The following is a 23,979-nucleotide window of genomic DNA, read 5'->3' as shown; positions in this document are numbered from 1 at the left end:
TTCATAACATTCAGTGGGTATATCTTGGAGTGTGTGATGTGCTTATTCTTTTCTACACATGTTTGTCTTTAGGTAGCATCGTAGGATTATCAAGTCCATGGATTCACAGATCCTAAGGGGTAGGGAGATATGATATTCCATCTCTTTGCAGACCTAAAAGTTCCAAGTTGGGTTGAGACTAGACATCTCTTCCTTCAAAATCACGATGGCTGCCAAAAGTTTGTGCAACCAAACACAAAACCCATTATGGAGCCCTCAAAGAGCCCCTCATGGATTTTGAATTAATTAAAAAAATATCTATAGCAAATGATCTTTGATTTTAAGGTTTCTTCAATACCAGCCATCGTAAGAGGTTGTGTGGATGAACCATATTCAAAGTCAGATATTAGAATATGTACGTAGCCTTTTTCTATCTAAAAGTTGAACCATGAATATTATTCTTTTTAATGGATATAAGTTATATGCCATCCTCTGATTGGACCATCCAAATAGGGTTATTTAAGCGTATGAGTAGGAAGTGCTTTCTATCAGAGTTATAGGATGTTAGAATAAGTGGACCTTGATTTGTTCTATGAATGAACCATGCCTTCAAAATCTCCTTCATTGGAGACTTTTATCAAAGTTGGAGGATGATAAGATGAATAACCTTTTTTCCTGTTACCCCCATGTTTGGCAACCATGAAAAATTATTCGATGGAATACTACGGGCCCATGTGTGAGAGGGGTTGAGAAGGAAGGAGAGAGAGAGAATTGAGTAGGTGGGAGTAGGGATAGCATAAAAAATTTCAAAAGACTAGTGGGTCTACATTATATAGATAACAGCCAGGATTGTTTGACTGGTGCCATTTTTGTAAGCTGGTCCCAAACAAATGAAGTGTACAGATCATGTTTATGTATATGCTACCCGTACTGGATTACAAATCCAATACGGAAAAGATTAAAAAAAAAGGTCTCTTAAAAACGAGATTTTATACTGTTTAAGCTCTTATAGTCCCTTATTTTTCAAGAAGTACTGTACGGACCACACTATAGGATGATCCAAAAACTCATTTCGATAGGACGATCCTAGCCCTCCGATCTATAGATGAAATGCATATTATGAAAACCTCTATAGATCGGGGGCTAGGATCATCCTATGGAAATGATTTTTTTTTGGAACAACCTATTTACGTTATGGCCCATCACATGGACAGTTTGGATCATCTTATAGTGTGGTACGTACAGTACTTCTTGAAAAATAAGGGAGTATAAGAGTTTACGCGGTATAGAATCTCAAAGCGAGATTCTATACTATGTAAGCCCTTAAAAACAACTCCCATCCTATAGACATAAACAAACATACAAATATGAACTTATCTTTACAAAACTTTTGGTGTGCCACACATTGTGAACTTTTCTTTACAAAACTTCTGGTGTGCCACACATTGTGAACATGTCTTTACAAAACTTTGTGTGCCACACATTGTGAACTTTTCTTTACAAAACGTCTGGTGTGCCACACAATATGAACATGTCTTTACAAAACTTTGTGTCCCACACATTGTGAACATGTCTTTACAAAACTTCTGGTGTGCCACACATTGTGAACAAGTCTTTACAAAACTTTCTGTGTGCCACACGTTGTACGTACTTTGTTTGTTGTCACCGAGTCAAAAAAACAAGTCAATTTATGTACTTAAACAGTCGAACATGAATAAAGTGATGAGCTTTTCACCTTTTATCTTGACAGTGCATTCACGCGTCAAGTTTTTGCAATTTTTTTCTCTCTCTTTCCATTAGTTTGATTTGTTTCTTCCAATATAACCAAAGGAGGTTCACACACATGACACATTACTCTCAAGAATAACCCTAGTCATTAAGATGTTATACAATTGGGCCACAAAAAATTTGTAAAAGATATTTTTATTAGGGATTTGCTAGGGACCATCGCAGAAGGCAGCCTATGGAATGACACAGATTTTAAAATTTTTTTGGGGGGTAATTCTGTGTCGTTATGCCCTATTCCCTAATTTCCGCAATGCGGCTACTTGTAAGTGGTTTAAATTTAAAGCTTTTAAAAGTTCAAAAGTTTCAAATAAAGTCATTTTTAAATAACCACAAACCGCGAAAACAAATAAGGGATTTGCTAGAGTCCATCGCAAAAGGCATTTTGTGGATGGTCTGTTGCATCTGATAGCAGCCACCTCATAAATGAAGACAAAATTTAGCAGGTATCTTGATCATAGTTTTAAAAGTTCCCCGTGTCATCTTAGACTTACCCCGAGTCGACACCCTTTTTCCTTGACCCGTTCCACTTTTTGCCGGTTGCGTTCCGCATTTTGCCCTACAGAGTAACTTCTTTAACTCTCCTAAGTACTCATCTGCACCAACCGAGTACTCATCCGCATCAACCAGGTATTCAACTGCGTCGTATCAAGTTGATTAGGATTTTCTTCAATAACTGCATCAACGTTATGAAACGCTGATTTTGATCTTTTATGAGGCAATTTTTATCTTTACACACACGCGCGCGCGCACACACACACACACACATATATATATATGGACATTTTAGTCTTTATATGAGTCAAAAGAATCTAGGGTATTTTGGTCAGAAACATATGGTATTGCCTGATTTGAAACGTCAAAATCGGGGCTTTCTCTTTGGATTAAAAATCAAGGGGTAGATGGTTTTCTCTTGTTAAATAATGAAGAACTCTGATAGCAAGACCCAATTGAATTGGCTACTCTTCTTCTTCTTCTCTGAGCCTTTGTGAGCCAATGCAGGCAATATTTGAACCTGTTCTTCTGTAGTAAATAATGAAGCAACCCATTCAGTTACTCTTCCAAACTTTCCTATTACTATTACTCTTCCAACACCTCTTCATCAAAGCCCAAGTCTTCACCTACATAGACAACTGTGACTCCGGCAATTACACTTCAGGCAGCCAATTCGAGACCAATCTTAACCACCTCCTCCTTTCTCTAACCACTAAAACACCTCTTCTCGGCTTCTACAACACCACCTCCGGCGAGAACCCGAACCTTCTCTACGGCCTCGCTCAATGCACCGGTCGTGCCTCTGCTGACGACTGTCAGACCTGTCTCAACACTTCCAGCTCAGAGATCATCCGTCGCTGTCCAAACCGAAAAGGTGCTGTGAAACAACCACTTACTCCAAAAGCTTAAGAAGTTAAGGGTATAACGCCCATAGGATGATCCAAACCGTCCATCTGTTAGGCCAATAGAAAAATAGGTTGTGCCCCAATAAATCATTTCATTTCCACAGGATGATCCTCGATCTTATCAGTATTGAAGGGTTAGGATCATCCTATAGAAATGATTTTTGGGTACAACCTAATTACGTGTGGTTCAACTAATGGACGATTTGGATCATCCTGTGGAGTGTGCCGCACGGTACTTTTTGAAAATACGAACGGCTGCCCATCATGTAATTTCTCTGCTGTTATTTCATCATTTGTACCTCAACCCCCCCCCCCCCCCCCCTCACATTTCGGGTCGGGTGGGTCGGGTTTTCCAAAACCCTACCCTACCCTACCCTACCTGAGAATTATCTAGGGTTGGGTCGGGTCTAATTTTTCACCGGAAAGCCTGAGATTCGTAAACCCGACCCTGCCCGAGATAGTTTCTTGGGTCGGGTTGGGTCGGATCGAGTTTTCATTTTTTAGCGTGGTATAGTGACTAATTTTAAAGATTGTAGAAAAAAATCAAATCTTCACACCAAAGTTCTCTAAATTTATGTCATCAAGTGTATAAATATAAGATGGACACTATATTTTCACATTACAGACATGTCACCTCAATGGAAATAATTGTATCAATATATTGGAAAATAATTTTCTATCTTATCCAAGAGATATTCAAGAAAGTCACAGACTCACAGTACACCCATGTGAATTGGGTCGGGTTTCGGGTTTTTTTTCTTTAAACCCGCCCGTACCCAAGATTGAGTCGGGTTTTCCAATTAAAACCCGACCCTACCCAAGACCCATGATTTCTAAACCCGACCCATGTTATTTTCGGGTCGGATTGATGAGGGTCGAGTAAAACCTTACCCAAGTTGCACTCACGTGTGGAGCCCCTCTTTTGGGTTGGCCGTACATGTGAATTTTTATTATCAATGAGTAGTGTTTTGAAAGATTTTATATGATGTGTGGCCGTATAAACCTCTTTTTTCAAAAAAAGTACGGTATAGCCCACTCCATAGGATGATCCAACCCGTCCATTTGTTGGGTCACAATGTAAATAGGTTGTGCCCCAAAAATTCATTTCCATTGGAGATTTCCATAATGTGCAAGACCACCACGCTCTCCGCCTAGAATTCCAGGGAATCACGCCTCCATGATTGTAACCATCGCCCATCACGCCCACGTGGACAAAATCAAAGGCACGATTGGCCCCATGGGCATCGTGGGTCTCCTCCCCTATAAAAGGGCGTCTACACACTCAAGCAAGGGCATCGAATCCAATTCTCCTCCACTGGTCTGGTAACTTGTCTTGGCCCTCCTCTCATTCATCGTCCATTGTTTGTGTTGCCCATCTCTGACTTGAGTGTTGAAGTGGCCGCCCGGAGCCACAACTCTGGGCCCACAGACGCTTTTTCTGTGAGCACAAGATCACAAGCTCAACCGAGCTAGTATGTGCAGTCGGATTTTGGGCACCATCAGATTGGCGCCATTCGTGGGACCTCGATGCCAAAATCTAAAGCTTCGAAAGCTCCCTCTCAACCTAACGATAGAATAGCGACGAGAAGCCAGACAAGTCAGTGGAACCAAGACCAACCAATAGAAGTAAGAAAAATGGGTGTTTCCGGCGAGATTCCAGTCACCATGACTGCTCTTAACCAGTTCACTCAACAGCTTGGAGATGTCGCTAACGCTCTCCAACAAGTACTGTAAAGGCTTCCTTCCCAACCGGCGGCTCCACCTCCACCTGTGGTTTCGCCCGTTGAAGAAGTTTCTCCCGTCGATGTTGCGGAAGAAAGGGGATCCTCCGAGGGGCGAAACTCCCGGAATCGGAGATCCCTCCATTATGGGTGTCAATTTTGGCTCGGGCTCGGAAGCTCGCTCGAGCTCGGCTCGAATCCTTAACGAGCCGAGCCGAGCCGGCTCGTTAAGCTTAACGAGCCAAGCCCGATTTAGGCCAGGCTCGGCTCGGCTCGTTAAGGCTCGTTAAGAATTTAATATATTTAAGGAACCCCATTTTAGGAAGTGAAAGGGAGAGGCAAAATATGTCACTTCATTTTAGGAACCCAATTTGTTACTTGAACCACGCCCCATAGTGTAAAAAAAGTAGTCAAATTACACTATATGGGGCTGTTCGGGGAAGATGAGGGGTGTGAACTTAATATAACCCAAGCTCGGTAAGGCTCGCGAGCCTGACCGAGCCGAGCCGAGCCCGAGCCGAGCTTTTGAGCTTAATGAGCCAAGCCGAGCCGAGCCTGGCCAAGCTCGGCTCGGCTCGGCTCGTTTACACCCCTACCCTCCATCATCGACAAGGATCCACGTCGATCACCTGCCCACCGCCAAATCACCCCAAACGAATCGCCAATAGAGGCGCGATGACCCGGTAGCGGAACTAACACTTGCGAATTTCGCTCCCCAAATGCCTCCCCCCGCTGAAAAAAGCTCGACTAGGGACGATATCCCAAGAGAAAACTCCACTATCGTCGCCGATCTCCAGCATTAGATAAAGGAACTCCAGCAACAGATGAAAGGATCATGCGACCCAGACCTCCTAGCGGAATGGGACAGCGAGGCTGCCTCCCCATTTGTTCCGAGGATCGCCAATGCAGACATTGCGACGAACTTCGACATGCCCCACCTTGATTTGTATGACGGAGCAACCGACCCTTTGGAGTTCCTCCGAACTTATCGGCGAGAAATGGTACTCAGAAATGCTTCAGATGCCACAATGTGCAAGGCCTTTTCCTCATATTTAAAGAAGGACGCAAGCAACTGGTACAGCCGATTGAAGCCCAACTCCATCGAGACGTTTCATGAACTTGGGAAAGAATTTGCCACCTACTTTGTGAATAGTCGGCCCTGACAGAAGCCCGCCGACACTCTCTTGGCTCTAAGGCAAGGGCGAGATGAAACCCTCCGGAAATTCATTAGCTGGTTTCTTTCGGAACTTCACCAAATCAAGGAGCCCAACTTCGACATGGTCAGCGCCGCTCTTCGCCATGCCATTCGGGACCGCGACATGAAAGTCTCCTTGAATGTCAATCCCCCCTGCGACCTTCAAGAACTCATGGCTACCGCAGATCGATACATTAACAACAAGGAGTCGTTTTCCATGGAAAGGGAGTCGGAGATCGCTCGGGGAGGAGAAAAACGGAAAGACGACTCTAGGACAGGACCAGGTCTCAAGCAGGCACGACATAATGACCGACCGAGTCATCGAGCTCCGATTCCTTCGTTTGAAAAAAGTTAACTACACCCTGTTGAACATGACAGTGTCCAACATCTTGTATGAAATCCGAGACAGAGAACCCATACGCTGGCCCGAAAGAATGAGGAATACAGGAAAGAAGAAGAACTCCGGAAAATATTGTCACTATCGTCAAGACCACGGCCACACTACGGATAGCTGCTATCAGCTCAAGAATGAGATATAAAGACTTGTGGGACTCGGTCGGATCGACAGATATCTCCAAAACTAGCCGAGAAATCAGCAACAACCTAAATCAGAGGTTCACCGACCCTCGGGCGAGCGTCGCTCTCCCGACCGCCGCCACAAGGCAGAAAGCAGTCACCAGAGAACATAGGATCAGGAGGCCGAAGCGCCCAAAATAGCGCGGAAATATTGATACCATCTACGATGACCTCGTCTTTGGAGGACCAACCGAAGAAGGATGCGCCCTCTACACGGGACAGAGGAGGATTACAGGAAGATAGAACGACCTCACGATGACGCTGTTGTAGTCCAACTGGCTATTGCCAACTTCAACGTAAGCTGAATTCTGTTAGATACCGGAAGCTTCGTCAACATTCTCCACCAGAACGCCTTCGATGAGATGCATATTGACAAGGATCGTCTGGAGCCGGTCGACTGGTCCATCTTTGGATTCTTCAGAGGGGAAATCAAGGTGCGGGGAAAGATCAAGCTACCCGTAACATTTGGGACCTACCCCGTCCAACGAACTATCATGCAAACCTTCTTAGTGGTTCGTGTACCTTCGACCTACAACGGGATCATTGGTAGGCCGGCACTGAATGAACTGGGGGAAGTGGTATCCACTTCCCACTTAAAGGTAAACTTTCCCACGAAGCACGGAGTCGGGGAAGTCAAGGGCGACCAAGAAAAGGCCCGCGTGTGCTACGCCACCCTGTTGAAGAAGAAGAAAGCTGCCAAAGGAATGTTCTCCATCGGAGGTCCTGACGAATCGAGGTGACGCGAGGGGAGCCGGTCGAGGAACTCACAAAGATTCCCCCTTTTCTGGGGTCCAAGGAACAAACAGTCCAAATAGGTTCCCTCCTCTCAGGTAAGCCCAGGGCCGACCTTGTCGAGTTTTTGAAAACTAATTCGGATGTCTTCGCTTGGTCTGCTTCAAATATGCAAGGAATCCCCTCTGACGTAGCGGTTTACAAGTTGAATGTAGACCCGAACTCAAAGCCGATCAAACAGAAGAAGCATAACTTCGCCACGGAAAGGCAAAAGCACATCAACGAGGAAGTATACAAACTCCTTAGCGTCGGATTCATCAGAGAGATCCATTACCCACAATGGCTTGCTAATGTTGTAATGGTCAAGAAATCTAACAGAAAATGGAGAATCTGTATTGATTTCACTGACCTCAATAACGCGTGCCCAAAGGATTGTTACCCGCGTCCTGAGGATCGACCACCTTATCGATGTCACCGCCGGGCACGAAATGCTGAGTTTCATGGACGCCTTCTCCTGCTACAACCAAATTCAAATGTACGGCCTCGATGTTCTGAAGACTTCCTTTGTTATCGACCAAGGATTGTTCTGTTACAAGGTCATGCCTTTCGGCCTTAAAAACGCGGACGCCACGTACCAACGCCTAGTCACAAAATTTTTGTCGAGCAGATCGGAAGGAATATGGAAGTATATGTTGACAACATGATTGTGAAAAGTCTCGAAGCTCGAAACCACATATCCGACCTTGAAGAAGCATTCGCCGTCTGTCGAATAACGAAGCACTTGCGGATGACATCATGGGACATCGGGACCTTTACCATCTTGCTCTTTGCCATGTAAGCCAAGAGACCTCTCCACCCGTTCGGATAAACTTGGGTCGGAGCCAACCCAAAAAAGTCTAGAAATGATATCATAATCTCCGGAAGAGGAAACCGAATACCGGCCTCTATGACCTCCTAATAAAAAGCAGTCTCTCCCTCTACCGAATTGCAGCAAAATCGTTCATCAGAAGTTGGGAGCCGGATATGATACTCCTCAGGAATGTGATACTTGTCCCTGATTCGTGCAAGGTCGGAAGGCTTAAGAACTCCATTCGATTCCACGGCCTCTTCCGGATGAAACGCTATTCCATGAGGCACATCAGGCTCGTGAAGATCAGCCGATTCCTGCGCGAGATGCCTAGCTTGAACTTCCATTGGTTGCAAGCTTGAATCACTCTTATCCATCGTCAAAGCTGCTATCACCGGGGGATCGCTCGGTACCGATTCTGCTGCCTCAAGCGGTTTGTGAGGAGGCGTGGCGGCCAACTCACCGCCTCCCCTTGGACAACCTTGGGAGTTGGTACCTTCTTCTTTCGGGACGTCATTGACTTTTTCCTAGCAGACCCTGCTTTCTTCGGGACAGGGACGGCCTCCTCATCCTTTTTTGCCCTTACATTACACCTCTTCCCGAAAGGCGGTACTGGGACACTTTTGGCCTCCTCTTCCTCCAGTGGAATATTTGGGGAGGAAGATGACTCTGCTATCCTAACAGATTCTTCAGACGGGTTTTGGGAATTGGTATCCTCAGACATATTGGAAAAAAAGAAGCAACGAAAGGAAATACAAGATTGTGGAAGAAAAACGCACCGGAACAAACGAGGATTTGCCGGCAATGCCGCCGGAGAAGACGAACCAGCAAAGGAAATAGGCTAGAAACCTCGCCGGAAAAAGAAAAAACTTCTGCCGGTGACGAATAAAACCCTTCAAGCAGAAAACAACTTTAAAAGAGCCGGTGAAAGGAAGAAAGTGGAGAAAAAGATGTTAAGAACGAACGGCGAAGGAGGAGTTTCGCCAGAAAACCCTAAAAATCTCATCGGAAAAAAGAAAGAGAAGGAGAGAGGAAAGTAAAGGGAACGAGAGGGAGTGAAGGGCTTTTATAGACATTTGGGCAGGAAACCAAAAGGTCATGTCTCACTGACATGAACTGCCGTGTGACACCCCTTCACTCACGCATGTTTGTTGGAACCATAAATGCGCCGTTTCATCATCATGACTCAAAGCACCAAACCGCCGTTACGCTGGGATCGAAGCGTCACAAGTCTCCTACATGTCCTTTCGAAAGACCTCCGGATGACACGTCAATCTGCACCCAGCAATCTACAAGGCAAAATTTCCCTCAGTACCGACGGTCGGTAAAAAACATTCGAAAAAATCACCATGAACACTTTGCTTACGCTGTACCGATGTTCCCCACACGACGCATTACAGAGGTCATACAAGAGGCATCCAGGACCTGGCACCGACTAACAAACAAGAAGCACATAGAGAGAACAATCGATCTAAACACTCGCATTGCTCGCCGTCCTACAAATATGCAAGTACATCAAAGTCCTCACATCACTCGGTACAGACCAATGTAAGAGTTGCTACAAAGACAACATGAGTTACAAAAAGTTTTTTTTTGTTATTTATTTACATATGGAAGAAGCTTTACAAAAGGAGGGCTTCTAGGCCAATTACAAAAAAAAGAAAGAAAGAAAGATCTGCACAACTAAGGCTCCACCGAGCTACAATCATTTATGAAAGATAAAAGAAGATCAAAATCTCCACCGAGCTACAGAAATATCGGATCTTCCCATCGCCATCTTGCTCCATCATGCCACGACACCCACTTGGCAAAATCTTCTTTGCTCCGAAGGAAGCTTGATCCTTGTAGTGCCGTTATCAGGATTTTGGCTGATAACGATGGCATAATCACCCGATCGGATCCTCCAAACGATCTTCCTCAGGAAAAGCCTCTGGACTATGAGTTGCGGCACCGACCCTCACTCCATCTTCAGATTCTCCTTGCAGCTGGGTCTTCAAAACACCATTCTCCTCCTCCAGTTCCTCTACCCTTGCTCGAAAACGGAGAACCTCCGCCCCCATTTGGAGGAGCTGGTTGGCCACACCATACCCCATCTCCTTCACCTGCTTCAGGGACTGCTTGAAATTGGCGGCGAAACTAGGGATTCCTTCAGGAGGAACGGCACCCCCGGGAACCGGAGAATCCTGATGGTCTTTGGGTTTGACTTTATACTTCTTATCACCCCGAGATCCGTGCCCCCTCTTCTCTCCTTCAACCGCCGGTGGTGCCATTGCCGGAATCATTGCAACTAGAACTACCATGTCCGGTGAACCAGTTCTCACCGTCATCACCTTCTTTCCCTTATGAGCTCCTCTTGTCCGCCTAGCCACTGATTCTCCAGCATAATCATAATGCCCCCTTTCCTCCTCCGACAGGGAGTTCACCTCCACCACCGGAATGTCTACCGCCGGTTGGTTTCCAATACCTTGCTTGAGACATCACCGGCGAGATGAAGAAAGAGGGACGAAAAGGAGAAGGGGAGAAGGGAAAATAAATGGCAAAGAAATGGCTTTTCCCCCACCTCTTATCACCACGTACGAGGCGGGAAAACTAGGCGGGATTTAATGATCCTGCCAGTTTTTGAAACCATGTAGCGGAAAAACCAGGCGAGAGTTTAATGATTTCGTCGATTTTCGAAATCCACGGCGAGAAAAATGAGTGAAGACCAATGGGGAAGCGCACCTCATTTCGAACCATCCCATCGGGAATCTACAACCCATCAAGTGACACGACGCTTCAAATTTATTCCGAGTTCCCGCCAAGGACGCTTCAACTCCATCATCATCAGGCAGTCAATACAAATAAGTAAGTACCTGGCTACCTCTCAAAAGCTCAACTACTTCCTTGACCCGCAAAACGGGACAAGAAAGTAGAGTGTAGTATGTTACTATGTTAGGGGTAAAATCGGTATACCCAGTACCGACCCTAACAACCATTCCCTAACGCATAACCTGGCCGATATAAACTCATATAAGGTACTAAAGGTACCGACCCAACCGTCCCAACAAATAAGCCATTCATACAACTCTCCAGAATCGGTGCCGACTCTCAGAAAGAATCAGACACAACTGCGGAAATCCTGCCATTAAGCGATTAATCCGGGTCACCGTTACACCCAATGCGCTCCGTATAGATTCAAAAGTTCTCGCCAAGACCACCACCCTCCATCTCCGCCCAGAATTCCAGGGAATCACGCCTCCACGATTGTAACCACCGCCCATCACGCCCCACGTGGACAAAATCAAGGGCATGATTGGCACCATGGGCATCGTGGGTCTCCTTCCCTATAAAAGGGCATCTACACACTCAAGAAAGGGCATCGAATCCAATTCTCCTCCACTGGTTTGGTAACTTGTCTTAGCCCTCTTCCCATTCATCGTCCATTGTCTGTGTTGCCCATCTCTGGCTTGAGTGTCGAAGTGGCCGCCCAGAGCCACAACTCCGGGCCCACTAACGCTTTTTCTGTGAGCGCAGGATCACAAGCTCAACCAAGCTAGTACGTGCAGTCGGATTTTGGGCACCAACACCTATAAATATAGGTGGTGGGATCTTGTATGAGTCATCTTGAAATTGAATAAAAATTTAAGTTCTTATTTTCTCTTGCGGATTCAAGAGTGTCTTTCATTAAAGAAGGCGGTGTTCTTCTTCTACGAGTTGAAGACGGTGTTCTTCGCCTTTCCGCATGCTTCCGCTTGCGTTACCTTCTGCCCTGTCGGCAGTTCGACTCATTGTTTTGCTTAGATGACACAGCCGAGTGGGTTTGTCCTGCCTTCGCAGGTGTGGTCATGTGTCTGCATGCAGTTGGTAGTCTGGGTTTACCCACAACACCAACAAATGGACTGTATGGATCATCCTTACCGTACGAGTTTATCTGGCCACACATCATAAAATCTAGTGTTTTGAAATTTCTTTTATACCATGTGAAACAACAATTACTCCACAAGCTTAAGCTGAGAGTTGTGTTATTTAATCATCTATTCTTCAACAGGTGCAGCAATTCAATTGGCCGACTGTCTCTTACGTTACTCAGACCAGCCTTTCTTCTCCAGACTCCGAGGTTATCCCAGGGTTTGGCTTTCTAATCCTTACAAAGCGTCAAACCCAGATGTTTTTAATCAGACGTTGGGAGCTCTGATGAAAAATCTTTCGGCTAAGGCTTGTTTTGATACACGGAAGATTGCAACAGGTATGGTAAGTTTGACAGATTTTGCCAAGATTTATGGTTTGATGGAATGCCGGAGAGATTTATCGGACAACGACTGTTACTCTTGCTTGCAAATGGGGATCAGTGACATTCCACTTTGCTGCAATCAAACGATTGGTGGGCGGGTTTATAGCGAGTGTTGTTATTTAAGGTTCGAGTCGGAGCCATTTTTTCCGGCGACAGCTCCTCTTCCTTCATGGTCTGGCGACCAATCGGACCATTCGGATGCAACCGGTAATTGTTTTTCCTTTTCTGGAATCATGAAAGGTTGTTCTATTCCTAGGGGTGCAATTCGGGTCAGGTTCAACCCGATTTTGGCTCGGGTTGGGTTGGGAAAAGCCAACCCAATTTAATTTAGGGTTGGGTTAGGATTGAGGCCCTGGCAATCCGACCCGAACCTGACCTCTAATTTTATCTTTATTTTCTTTGGATTATATTGTATTTTTCTATTTGGCCCTATCTGAATCCAACCCGATTTCATTAGATGGGTTGGGTTAGGGTTGAGAGATTTAGAGGCGGGTTGGATTAGGGTTAATCATCCTCAGCCCGAGGCACAGGTTACGTTGGGTTAGGGTTGGCCTCAACCCAATCCAACCCGACGCTAGTTGCACTCCTATCTATTCCCTGAAAACAAAATCATCAACTAATTAGAGAGAAGTGCCTAATAAGTGATTTTCTAGGCAATTTTGCCGAAAGCCATTTCGTGGCTCACTACTGCATGAGAGAGCAGACGAATTAAACGAATAAGACAAAATTTGAGCTTCTCTACTGCAAAAATGAGCTGGGATTTGGCTTTTACACAAAATTGCCTAGCAAAGTGGGGATGAGTGTGGAAATAAATAATGGCACTCTTACAGTAGAAACTTTTATAGTGAGCATTTGGATTTCCGGAATTAAGCACTAGAATCGGCACCCTATTCTGATTCTGCCCGAATAGAATTAGATTATGGAAATGTTGGAATGGGCCCGGGGGGGGGGGGGGGGTCGTCGTGGGGTTGGTGGTGTTGTATTTGTTTCCAGCACAAGAGTAGCTATCCTTGGAGTGATGATGATAGCAAATTTAATGGACGAGTATTGAAATCTCAGGGCAGAGCTAAGATTTAAAATATTCCAGAAATAGCTCTCTCCCAACCATAGCTACCAAAACTTAGTTTTAAATGGCATTTGTTTTTGGGAAATGATTTTAGCACTCTACAAGTTTGATATGTGGAGAGTTTTCGAGATTCTTCGTGCCTCCGTTCGATCCTCAGATAGTGTCTTTTCGTTGTACTCTTGGTCTGTTTCCCTATTCTTGTGATAAGGTTAGTATTTGTGAGTTGATTGTACTATCTTTATTATTCAAATAAACCGGTACGGGTCCACGCCAAATCCTAGCTTACCTACCAAAAAAAAGTTTGATATGTGGCGAAAGCTTCTTGTCTTTTAGTGTTTAATTGCCATTGTCAGAGCTTTTTGGGAACTCAAGAAGCTTTCCCACATATCAAACTAGTGGAGAGCTAAGATCATTTCCCTTTTTTTGTTATTAAAAAAATGGATAATTACATTTACACATCCACTTCCACCCCTATAGTTTAAAACGTGACAAATACACACTTCGTTAATCGCTCAATTCCCTACCACACTCGACTCGAGTAGCCTTGCGCTACCCTTTTTTATGTCTCGAGTCAATAGAGACTGAGGAGATTCAATTTGTTTAAGGTTTGCCCCCTCAGCTGAAGGTTCGCCCATAGATTGAAGGGTTAGGATGATCTGATTGAGCTGATTTTTTGGGCACACCCTATCTATGTCAGGACCCATCAAATAAACGCTTTGGATTATCCAAATAATGTGGGCCCATACCCGAATCCGAAGCGTTTGGTAGTGTTTGGATTCGGGTATGGGCCCACATTATTTGGATAATCCAAAGCGTTCATTTGATGGGTCCTGACATAGATAGGGTGTGCCCAAAAAACCAGCTCCATCGGAGCATCCTAACCCTTCAATCTATGGACGAACCTTCAGCTGAGGGGGCAAACCTTAAACAAATTGAAACTACAGGGGTGTATTTGTCACGTTTTAAACTATAAGGGTGGAAGTGGATGTGTCAGAAACTAGAGGGGGTGTAAATGTAATTATCCCTAAAAAAAACCATGTTTGGTAGGATCACCATCTACTAGTCCGTTTAAAACTTAATTTTATGCAAAAACTCCGTTCTTCTAGTAAAACACATTTTTTGGCCAACTTTTCAACTTTACCCTCACTATATTTTGTAAATGACAAATTCTAAACGTATTAAATGTTTTTTCTTGTGCTTCCTTTACTTAAACATTTTTTACTTGCTTTTCTTATCTAACAACAATTCAATACTCATTAACTCTTTTTATCAAAAGATCCCTTGCAAATCAGAGTTTTTTTCTTGTTTGTGCAGGAAATAAAAGCACAATGAGAATGCTTCAAATTATCTGCATCCTTATGGCTATCACATTGGTTCTTACATCCACTATTTGCACTTTCTTATTGAGGAGAAAGAAAGCAAGCAATAAAGATGGTGAATATCTTGCAATATAAGTATTTTCTTCATACATAGGCCATGTTTGGCAGCCATGACTTTTTTTTTCCAGAGAGTATTAGTTTTCCATGTAGGGAGAGAGGGGTAGAAAAAGGGGGAGGGATAGAATTTGAGAAGGGAGGAGCTAGGAGATGGTGCTAAGTGGCTTAAAAATAGGTACAATAAAACTCTATTCTGACTAGAGTTTTTCTTTTCCCTGATTTTCAACCACTTCTCACCCTCTTCTCACTCATGCCTCATCAATTTCTCCCTCGATCTCCCACCACTAGATAAACTAATATTCTGGAAAAATTCTTCATGGCTGCCGAACATGGCCTAATTAACTAGCTAGGTTTTATAATTGGATCCAAATAGTCCATCATCATCATCGATCTTTTTCTTCTTCTTCATCAACTTTTTTTGCTGCGCAAAACATGTTACAAGATCAACAAAAGGGCGGAAAATTCATCACTTTGTAGGTCATAATTTTGCTTAAAATTTGTTTTGTGTTCTAGGCGGACGAGTTGGAGGGGATAATGATGCCACGGAATCACTAATATTTGATTTGGAGACACTCCAAGCAGCCACAGATAACTTCGTTGACATTAATAAGCTTGGAGAAGGAGGATTTGGAACTGTTTACAAGGTACGGCCACAGGGCGGACCCAAAATTTTTATTAATACTTAAAAGAACGATACACTGGTATTGAGAAACTCATCTAGAAGGGATTCAAAACTAATGCTAAATAAAAATCGAAATATGATTAAGGAAAAACCATCATCCTCAGATTGAGCAAGGTCAATCTATCACATACTTACTATGTTGCATGGATTCTTTCCCTCCCTATACCGAATCCGTGTCAACACGTCTCCACATGCGAATCGGAGATGGATTCACTTGGAACACACCTAGATTCTTGTCGTAACCGTGTCCCGCATTAATCCTGTTTTTTTTTTTTCGGGAGAATTCGATTCATCGTTGTCTCTTTTCCACACGAATTCTGTTTTTTTTTTCGGATGAATCCGATTCATCGTTGTCTCTTTTAAAATGTGAATCCTGTATATTTTCTCTTTAAATGTGTTTTCTTAACATTTTTTTTATATGAAAACCCTAGTGCACAACCCCTTCTTCGACTCTCTTAATACAAAACTCGCAATGACCCTCTATCCTCAAATTTTTCATGAATCCTACTTTTGGGGGCTTGCCGAACCCAAGATCTCGAATCCGTGTCGGATCCCGACACGTGAATCCGAATCCATGCAACATGGCATACTTAAAAGAGCGATACACTGTTTACTAGGAGGATTTGGAGTTGTGTTCTTAAATTAAAGTTACTTAAATTTTCTTAATTTTTTTTTACCAGGGAAAGCTATTGAACGGGCAGGAAATAGCAGTGAAACGGCTTTTAAGAAGATATAGGCAAGGAATGGATGAGTTGAGAAACGAAGTAGCTTTAGTTGCGAAGCTTCAGCACAAGAACCTTGTAAGGTTGTTGGGTTGCTGCCTACAAGGTCAAGAAGAGCTGCTTGTCTACGAATACATGCCAAACAAAAGCCTTGACACCTTTCTATTTGGTAATTAGTATCTCCAAACTTACATATATAGCTCATTTCCCAAGCATTGAAAACCCTGATTTATTGACTTCCATGATGATTGAAGCTAGTTTTTGAGTTGTTATATGGTGCATGTGTGTGCTTTCAAGGAAAAATATGTGCATGAAGAAGTATATGTGGTAGGTCACTTGTGTAGAAAATTGATGGACCAAATACAATCAAATAGTATGCAAATGAAAAAGGAAAAAAAATAACTACACACAGAGAAAATATTTATGGGGTTCGGCATAAAAGCCTACATCTATGGGTGAGATCATGATCTTCCACTGCAAGGATGCAACGATATAAAGATTACAATGAGATTAACCTGAAACATAATCTAATTGTTACCCTTTACTCTATAAGCCAAACCAAGATCATACACTTCTCTTCGCCGAGGGAAAAATTTATGCTCCCACCATATTCTCATCATAAGACAAAACCAAGAGAAAAACCCTCACAAAAACCGCTAACTGCATAGTTTTGCTTGTATGTGTTGGGAGTTTCTCCTAAAAAATCTATAGTTATCCTAGCTAGTCAAGCTAAAAAAAATCATAAAAAAATCTCATTTAGTTAACAAGACGTGTTTCGCAACACTCTCTGTCTTGGTCCGTTTCAGTCACATGAAGATCAACTATATTGTACGCTCTCAAGAACATAACTTCATACCTCTTGTAGGCATCCACCCCATTCTACGTGGTAGGCCGCCAAATATCAACATCTAGTGATATTAGCCATGTTTAAACAATGCTTGTAATTGCCTCAGTATATGTTATACATAAGAAAATGGTTCCTGAAGTGGCGCTAGCAGTGGCTTATATGAGGTGGCGCTCACAAAACATAGGGGGCCACTTTGTTTGGATGATCCAAAGCATTCATTTGATAGGACCTCACATAGATAGGGTGTGCCCAAAAATCAACTTCATAGGATCATCCTAACCCTTCCATTTGTGGAGGTTAAAATGGATGGGGATAAAACCTCCACAAATGGAAGGGTTAGGATGATCCTATGGACCTAATTTTTTGTGGGCACCCTATCTATGTGAGGGTCTATCAAATGAATGCTTTGGATCATCCAAACAAAGTGGGCCCCCTATGTTTTGTGAGCGCCACCTCAGGATCTATTTACTCATATATGTATATATATTTTCTTTAAGTGAATAATTCTACCTGCCGCTCACTCACTTATCATGTGATGTCTCACATAAATATATTTAGCCCTAGCATGACAAACTTAATTCTTCTCATAATATATCACACACAGCTGCCACAAATCAACAAGATGCTTCCCTACTTCATGTTGGGATTTATGGCATTTTGTGTGTCCTTGCCATAGTTTGAAATTTCGACCAAAATTCGAAATTTCGGACCGATCAACACTGAAACCACAATGTTCTGAAACCGAAATTCCCGAAACGTACCAAATTTTGGTCAAAATTTTAGAAATTTCGGTCGAAATTGGAATTTAATAATAATATTTTATTCCTTTATGGAATTTCAGCCGAAATTACCAGCCGAAATTTCGGGAGAAAAATCCAGGATTTTGTTGACTTGTACCAAATTTCGACCGAAATTTTGGGATTTTGGCGGAAATTTCGGTTTCAGTGAATCCCGAAATTATAAGCGAAACCGAAATTTAAAACCTTGGTCCTTGCAACACCATTTCATTGCCTCATTATCTAATTTCCTTCTAATGCCGGCTGTGTATACGTACAAGGTGTCCAATCCCAACCCCAACCGTGAACATTCTAGGCCTGCAAAAAACTGGAACGTCATATCTCCTTGCCATATATTCTCTATGTGCATGGCCTATCCTACGATGCTACCTAAAGACAAACATATGTAAAGAAGCATTTCACATACTCCAAAAATTTCGAAATAGATGTCATGAAACAATCAATTTATTCATTAATAATAAATTCAATACAACTAGAATTGACTTTTAGGGCATACACTCTAACACCACTCCCTGGTAACGGTTCAAAATGTACAATCTCTGGGATTGGAGATTGGAAGAGAACCATCGAACTCATGGTTGAACAGGGAGTGGATCATAAGTGGTCGGCACTTTCTGCAGGTTGGCAATTCATATTCTTTAAATCCATCAATCGATATTCCACTGCACACATGAATCGAGGTACGCTTTCTCACTTTTGGGTCCTAACACTTCAGGCCCATATCACAACCGATTTGGTCAACCAAATAGCCTCATCTGTAATCTCACATGTCGTCATGTACTCTACCTCCTCTCTGATACCTTCGAATGACATAATGTAGTAGACCTGCTCTTGTATAAGTCTCTTGCAGAGTCAACCTTCACTTATCCTACTAGACGTGTAGAAGACCAGAAGTACAATACCGATCAAACATAGCTCCAAGATACACTCTTCCTTTCAATCATCCAAGAATCCTACTTCACTGCATTCCAATCCACTAACATGGTCAGCTAGGGTTGTTCGTTCAGTTATAACCGAACCGAACCGAATAGACCGAAATTTGATAACCGAAATAATTTCAGTTATCAAATTTCGATAACCGAACAGAAATTTCTAAAAACCGAACCGAAACTAAACCGATTAAAAATTCGGTTATTCGGTTAGTGGGAGAAAAAGAGGGAAAAAGCAAAATCTCGGTTTGGATCGGAGGGCTAGGATCATCCTATCGAAATGATTTTTTGAGCACAACCTAATTAAGTTGTGATCAATCAAATGGACGGTTTTGATCATCATACAGAGTGCCCATATAACACTTTTTTTTGAAAAAATAATGGTTTTTATTATAATTTCGGTTATTCGGTTAACCGAAATTTTTTTTTGAGATAACCAAAACCGAATAACCGAATTTCCAAAAAAAAAAACCAAAACCAAACCAATTCGGTTATACCTGAATAATGAACACCCCTATGGTCAGCACAGTTAGTGAGCGTGTCACTCATGTCAGAGGCGTGCCCAATTGCCCCCACCATAGCACTAATTGCTTGGAGATGAGAGAGGGCCCTATTAGTGATCAATAAAACTTTATCAATATGTATTTAGCAACTAATAATTAACCTTATCACCTATATCAGTTTTCCCTTAAAAAAATTTTAGAGTTAAAAAAAAAAAATCCTTAGTCTTACACAATCTTTATGTTGGTTGGAGCATATACAATGATTCAATGGCTATTGGCTACATGGTTAGTAGTAGTTTCGTTTTTTTTATCAGACTGGCTTAGTTGAGCACACCTGAAATGATCTGCTTTAATTAGGCCATGTTTCGATTGCAGGAATTTTCTAAAAAAGTTTTAGAATAAAACTTTTTTCCAGAAATTACTACTTTTCCATTGTTGGTTATACATTAAAAAAAAAACTTGAACCAATTTTCAGTTCAAGTTTTATTTACAAGGACCTTCAATTTACTATGATATCCATCTAAATAAGTGATAACCATATCATTTTCGTCTAAATTGTGTAAAGTGGGAATGTTTTTCTGCCAGAAATGTTTTTCCTGCAATCCAAACAATGCTTTAACTGTACATCTACTTATAAATTTCCTTTTAAGAATTCAATGATGCTTAAGAATTATCTTTGAGAAGCCAACTTCAATGGGTCATTTTATTCCTCTATTTGGCTCCAATTCTTTCGACATAAAGTGGGTGTAAAATAAATTTTACCACCATTTTTCCATAAATTTTGTTTTACGCCTGTTTTACGTCGAAAGAAACAAAGCCTTTATTAATAATTTTATGTGGTTGGATAGATCCAATCAGATGTTTGCTGCTGGACTGGAAAAGTCGATACAAGATCATTGAAGGAATCGCTCGAGGGCTTCTTTATCTTCATGAAGATTCTCGACTCAAGATTATTCATAGAGATTTGAAAACTAGCAATATCTTGTTAGATGGAGACATGAATCCTAAAATTGCAGACTTTGGTTTGGCCAGGCTTTTTGGTGGAGACCAAACTCATGCAAGTACCAGTAGAATTGCAGGGACATTGTAAGTTGAGATTCAATCCCTTTCTTTCTCACATTGAATTTTGAATACAACCTAAGCAGTTTTTTTTTTTTTCCTTTGGGATCTGTTTCTTTCGACGAAAAATGGGCATAAAACAAATTTGACGCACATTTTTAAGTGGAAAAATGGCCGTAAAATTTGTCTTGCGCCTATTTTACTTTGAAAGAAATGGAGCCTTAGATAATCTTAAGTCTGCTTATTTCCTGCAAATGAATATACTTAAAAACTCATCAGATTCTATCAAGGTTTTAAATTCGACCAAAATCCAAAGTTTCGGAACACGGAAACCAAAACGTTTCGAAACCGAAATCCCCGAAACGAAATAAATTTCGGTCTAAATTTCAATAAAATATTATTATTTTTATTTCTTTATGGAATTTCAGCCAAAATTTCGGGAGAAAAATCCGACATTTCATTAGCTTCAACCGAAAATTTGGGATTTCAGCCGAAATTTCAGTTTCGGTGAAGACCGAAATTATAGCCAAAACCGAAATTCAAAACCTTGATCAAGGCAACCTAGCTTCCTAACTTCCTACACTTTCCAAAGAAATTAAAACTAATACTAATTATCACATTAGAATAGAAACTTACTCTAAACCATATTAGAAACTCACTTTCCAAAACAATGACAAACCACAATTTCTAACTTCCTATTATTTCTACAAATCCAAAACCAATTTCCAAAATCAAATTAGAAGCTTATTACTCCTAATCAAAAGTAGAAACTTCTAAATTAGGGTCCTAGTTTAAACTAGGAAAGATCCATGTGTGGGCCTTCATGTCGCTCGCATTGAGCACGTTGCGTCGGCCTGGCCCTCCGACGCAGTGTAGGACCCTCAACACCCACAACCTTCTATTTACTGCAAAATAGTTTTAATCAATACAAGTTACACATTTTATGGATCAAAATGTAAACAATAGTAAATATATTTACAAAAAATTTGTACACTAATAGGAAAATATGATATTTTTTAGTCGAGTCAGTCATCACTCAATCAAGTGGACTTGACTCGACCCACTTTCGAGTCAGTTCGAGTTTTTAAGGTTTAAAATATGCTTTAAACATTTTCAGTGTGATAAACAAACACAATGAGACTTATTTGCCGATCATGCTCATTGTGTTTTTCCTTTAAGTTATGTTCTTGGGCAAAAACTTGTCTACAGTAAAAAAGAGTCAACTTGGGTGAATCAATGAAAAATGAGTTTTACATTAACTCAGGCACTGATCAAGAAGTTTCAAATAGTAGTTACTGACTTGGAAAAGGAAATTTTGGAATGTAATGCTTATCATTCTTTTTCAATAATCCAAACCCCAACTTACTTACCTAAAAAAGAAAAAAATAAAGAAAATTGAGAAAAATAAGCAAAAAGTAAAAAAATTTAAATTATTCTAAATAGTATGCGAATGCTTCTATCAAGAGCCACATTATATCCATATATGAGATTGAAAACTAAAAATTATCTTACTAAGCATTCAAGAAGAGGAAAGAAACATCATTTTGGTTGCTGATTGCATGCAGTGGATATATGGCACCGGAGTACGCCGTATACGGGAAATTCTCAACTCAATCAGATGTATTTAGCTTCGGGGTTTTGGTCTTAGAGATTGTGACTGGTCGAAAGAACGCCGGTTTCCATGAGTCTGATGGAGCTATTGATCTTCTAACCTATGTATGTATGAAACTTTATAATGTAATTTTATTGCTTAGGTATAATCTAAAAGGGAAGATTTACAATATTGATGGGATTTTGGCAGGCATGGCAGCATTGGACCGAAGGAATTGCTCATAAGCTGATCGATCGAAATTTGAATGAACAGTGCATAAGACAGGAGGTTTTGAGATGTGTTCTTATGGGACTACTATGTGTTCAGGGAGATGCAGCCGAAAGACCCACAATGTCAACAGTTGTTCTTATGCTCAACAGCTTCTCTTCAACTTTGCCAATTCCTTCACCTCCAGCATTTTTCATCGAGGGGAGTCAGATGGAGTCGGATGTGCTAAGAAATAATTCGGTAGTGAACGGAATGGAGTCTTCCGATCACTTCAATAGTAAGTTCAAACCGTATTCCTTGAATGAGGCGTCGATTACTGAATTAGACCCTCGTTAGGGAAAATGGGTACTAAACAAAAGTTCTGGTTTGATGTAGGACACTGTTTGTTATTTTCTGTAGATTTCTTATTTTCCTTTTTTTTTCTTAGTTCTATTTCTTATATAAGAGTCACAGTCTTAGTTGGATAACAGATAGAGCTTATCCTAATCCTAGTTGGATTGGAGATAGAGTTTGAAAGTCTATAAATATGGATGTGTATTGTATGTAGAAATCAAGTTTTCTCATTTAATAAAATTTCTTGCTCAGTATTTATCTTTTTCTTGTGGATTCAAGGATTCCTTCTTATTCCTTAGTGGATTCAAGGGTTTTTATCGAGGGAGACGATGCTATTCTTCAGAGGGTTGAAGACGGTGATCTTCGCCTCCTTTCTACACGTTTCCTCCACGTTAAGGTTTATAAATAGGCATTGAATTATTTGAGTAATATTCATTTAAGAAAATAAACATTTCAGTTAAATGCCTTCAAATCAACAAAGCATCTTTTGAGAAACTATTGTTTCCCTCCTTGGTTTCTAGTTTTAGTATTTTTCCTTTCTTTCCTGTCTATAGGCGTGAGAGATCAAGGCCAGGTAAGAATACTTCTAGTCTTAGTATTTTTCCTTTCTTTCCTGTTTAATGTCTATAGGCGTGAGAGATCAAGGCCAGGTAAGAATGCTTTGCATAGAGCATTGCGTGAGAGGCATGGGAGCAATGGAGCTTGAGGCATACTTGTCAAACTATGAGATACATATGAGAGAGAGAGAGAGAGAGAGAGAGAGAGAGAGAGATATGATGGATTCTCATTTAAGAATCCATCATGGATTTTGAAGTCAACACATGCATGCATGCATGCATACATACATACATACAAATGTGTATATGTCAGTCAAATGTTAAAATATGTAGCCATTTTGCAACTAAATGTTGGCACTTGACATTACAAGGGAAATGTTATCAGCACTACTGTATTTTGATGAGGGCACTCCTCACCTAAAAAAGAAAAAAAATAATTAAAGGATTCAAGAAGAGGAAAGAAACATCATTTGGTTGCTGATTGCATGCAGTGGATATATGGGAAATTCTCAACTCAATCAGATGTATTTAGCTTCGGCGTTTTGGTCTTAGAGATTTTGACCGGTCGAAAGAACACTGGTTTCCACGAGTCTGATGGAGCTCCTGATCTTCTAACCTATGTATGTATGAAACTTTATTGCGAAAAAACCAGTTACTCCAAAAGCTTAAACTGCTGGAGAAGGTGTTATTAAATCTTTTATTCATTAACACTCACCCTCACATG

At 41.6% G+C, this 23,979-nt stretch overlaps 1 protein-coding gene across 4 annotated transcripts; it reads left to right on the top strand.

Annotated features, from left to right (window-relative positions):
• Positions 1-2,648: 2,648 nt before the first annotated feature.
• Positions 2,649-22,954, top strand: LOC143857910 (cysteine-rich receptor-like protein kinase 44). 4 transcript variants are annotated; one of them, XM_077368446.1, is made up of 8 exons: positions 2,649-3,133; positions 12,263-12,712; positions 14,886-15,005; positions 15,521-15,651; positions 16,370-16,580; positions 20,336-20,573; positions 22,112-22,262; positions 22,348-22,954. In XM_077368446.1, exons 1-8 carry the CDS (start codon positions 2,800-2,802, stop codon positions 22,699-22,701), a joined length of 1,989 nt encoding a protein of 662 aa, XP_077224561.1. In that variant the 5' UTR covers positions 2,649-2,799; the 3' UTR covers positions 22,702-22,954. The 4 variants fall into 4 exon arrangements, with proteins under 4 accessions (XP_077224561.1, XP_077224572.1, XP_077224582.1 ...); XM_077368457.1 differs by lacking the exon at positions 14,886-15,005; XM_077368467.1 differs by lacking the exon at positions 12,263-12,712 and having other exon boundaries at positions 2,651-3,133.
• Positions 22,955-23,979: the final 1,025 nt, after the last annotated feature.

The sequence above is a fragment of the Tasmannia lanceolata genome, unplaced genomic scaffold (genome assembly GCF_043159265.1).
Source record: "Tasmannia lanceolata isolate RefF3 unplaced genomic scaffold, GAP_Taslan_0.1 ptg000003l, whole genome shotgun sequence".
Lineage (NCBI taxonomy): Eukaryota > Viridiplantae > Streptophyta > Magnoliopsida > Canellales > Winteraceae > Tasmannia > Tasmannia lanceolata.
This window is presented reverse-complemented; position numbering and strand designations above follow the sequence as displayed.